Source organism: Aegilops tauschii, chromosome 3, assembly GCF_002575655.3.
Source record: "Aegilops tauschii subsp. strangulata cultivar AL8/78 chromosome 3, Aet v6.0, whole genome shotgun sequence".
NCBI classification, from domain to species: domain Eukaryota; kingdom Viridiplantae; phylum Streptophyta; class Magnoliopsida; order Poales; family Poaceae; genus Aegilops; species Aegilops tauschii.
In genome coordinates this window covers 533,639,272-533,641,180 of record NC_053037.3, presented here as the reverse complement: position 1 = coordinate 533,641,180, position 1,909 = coordinate 533,639,272, and the positions used below count along the sequence as shown (strand labels likewise).

The following is a 1,909-nucleotide window of genomic DNA, read 5'->3' as shown; positions in this document are numbered from 1 at the left end:
TCAACACTGATGTTTTAACATGATTGATGGTGAACCACTGAATATTTATGTTCACGTTGCAACACACGAGCAATTAACTAGTCTATAATAGAAAGCCTTCCTCTCCCCCACTTTCCCCTCCCGGAACCATCGATCTCCTCCCCGAAACCCCATACATTGGCTCATCCCCTTTCTCTGCTCTCCTCACCTACTTTGGATCATCGATCCCCTCGATTGCCGGTGTGTTACAGCAATGCCGACGACCGCCTCCAAGATCACCACCAACACGGCGAACGAGCACCACCTCCTCAAGGTCGAGGGCTACTCCAGCACACTGAGTGGGCAGCATATCGACTCTCTTCCTTTCACCGTTACCCAAGGAGAAGAGCCAACCCTCGCCGTTGTTCAAGTCCAGAGACCTGCAGTTCCAGAGCTATGGCGTATAGGGATGCCGAAAGCTCATCAAGAGGAAGGATTTGGAGAAATCGAGGCAATTCAGCACGATTCCTTCACAATTAGGTGTGACATCGACGTCATCAACGGGTTCCGCTACCAGGAGGTCATGTCGGCCGCCAAGACCTCCGCGCTAAGGTCTTTCGTAGCCGTGCCACCAATGGAGGAGCTTCGAGGGGGTGGGGGGGGCATTGCCCCCCTACTCTAGAAAAATTCTGAAGTGTACCCCTAATATTATTAGTCTTGAATATCAAAGATTTCTCAGAGTTCATGCATAACTTATCTTCTTCGCTCCCTCAACTTTGGTTAGCCCCCTCAACAATATTTATCAAGCTCCGCAGGTCGCATCAAGGAGAGCCTGTGCAAGAGCATCGAGGTCGGCACATCGGCGAACTTGCTAGCGTTGGCCGAACAGCTCGGCTGCCGTGGGCTCAAGGACGCATGCTTTGATTTCCTGGGCCGCTTACCGGCGAACCTGAACGTTGTCGTGACCAGCGACGACTTCGAGCATCTGAGCACGACCTGCCCCTCCATGGTGAAGGAGCTGATCGCCATCGGCTCGGCACCTCGACTGGTTCAGTGATCGATGCTCAGTGTGCTAGCAATGGAAGTTCGATCGATCATGGTTTAGATTGTTGCTTATCTCGTCAGGTATATGACTGCATTAGATTTAAATCTATCGAATAGCTTCTTCCTATGAAGAATTGAAGATGCATAACTGATTCCACTCCCACCTTGTCGCCGTTAAGTTCGTAATTACTTCATCAGTTGCATCTGTGTGCTACCTTTACCGATTAATCTCAATGACATTGTTATATCACCTAGCTTTGTTGGTGGGTTCCTGGAAGTTCTGTGATTACTGCTTCCATTTGTGCGTAAGAGATTCAGATTGGTAAACCACACTAGTCTTGCTTAATTTATCTCGTTCATCAGGAGATGTCGAAATAGTTCCAGATCTGTTTTTCCTGCTAGTTTAGAGCATCTCCAACAGCCGCACAAAAATTTCGCGCCCAATAAAAGTTATAGCGCGCCACTGTAGCACTTTTAATGTGTCGGAACCAACATTGCTTTAGCAGACACCCAAAAACGCGCGTCCAAAAAAGCACGCAGTGCAAATTGTGAAGCGCACGCAATCCGGAGCCCAAAATATGCTGCGCGCGATAGCGTTTTTCAGCGCGTGCCCAAAATTTTTTAGCGCGCGCAATATTTTACAACATCTGTTGGAGCTGTTCGGCGCCCAAAAAAATGAATTTTTAGCGTGCCGTGCTCTTTTTGGGCGCCTGTTGGAGATGCTATGTATACAGTGAAAGAAAGAAACTGGAGAGATCATATTACCATGAGTTCTTGAATGAGTATGCAGGGTACATATGGTACACCAATATTCCTCAGTCAAAACATTCGGGAAGTCCACCTGCAAAAAAAAAAAACATTCAGGAAGTAGGGGGTAAACTTACCGTTAAATCTTTTAACAAGGATT

General features: G+C 47.7%; 1 protein-coding gene across 1 annotated transcript; it reads left to right on the top strand.

Annotated features, from left to right (window-relative positions):
- Nucleotides 1-232: 232 nt before the first annotated feature.
- On the top strand, nucleotides 233-1,015 carry LOC141043087 (uncharacterized). The gene is made up of 2 exons (XM_073512009.1): nucleotides 233-570; nucleotides 766-1,015. The coding sequence occupies exons 1-2, from the start codon at nucleotides 233-235 to the stop codon at nucleotides 1,013-1,015; spliced, it is 588 nt and encodes a 195-aa protein (XP_073368110.1).
- Nucleotides 1,016-1,909: the final 894 nt, after the last annotated feature.

Excerpts from the sequence above, each read along its gene's own strand:
- LOC141043087 (XM_073512009.1), top strand. The coding sequence starts at position 233 with ATGCCGACGACCGCCTCCAAGATCACCACCAACACGGCGAACGAGCAC. Across the intron at positions 571-765 it reads GCCAAGACCTCCGCGCTAAG|CTCCGCAGGTCGCATCAAGG; the intron begins GTCTTTCGTAGC and ends ATATTTATCAAG.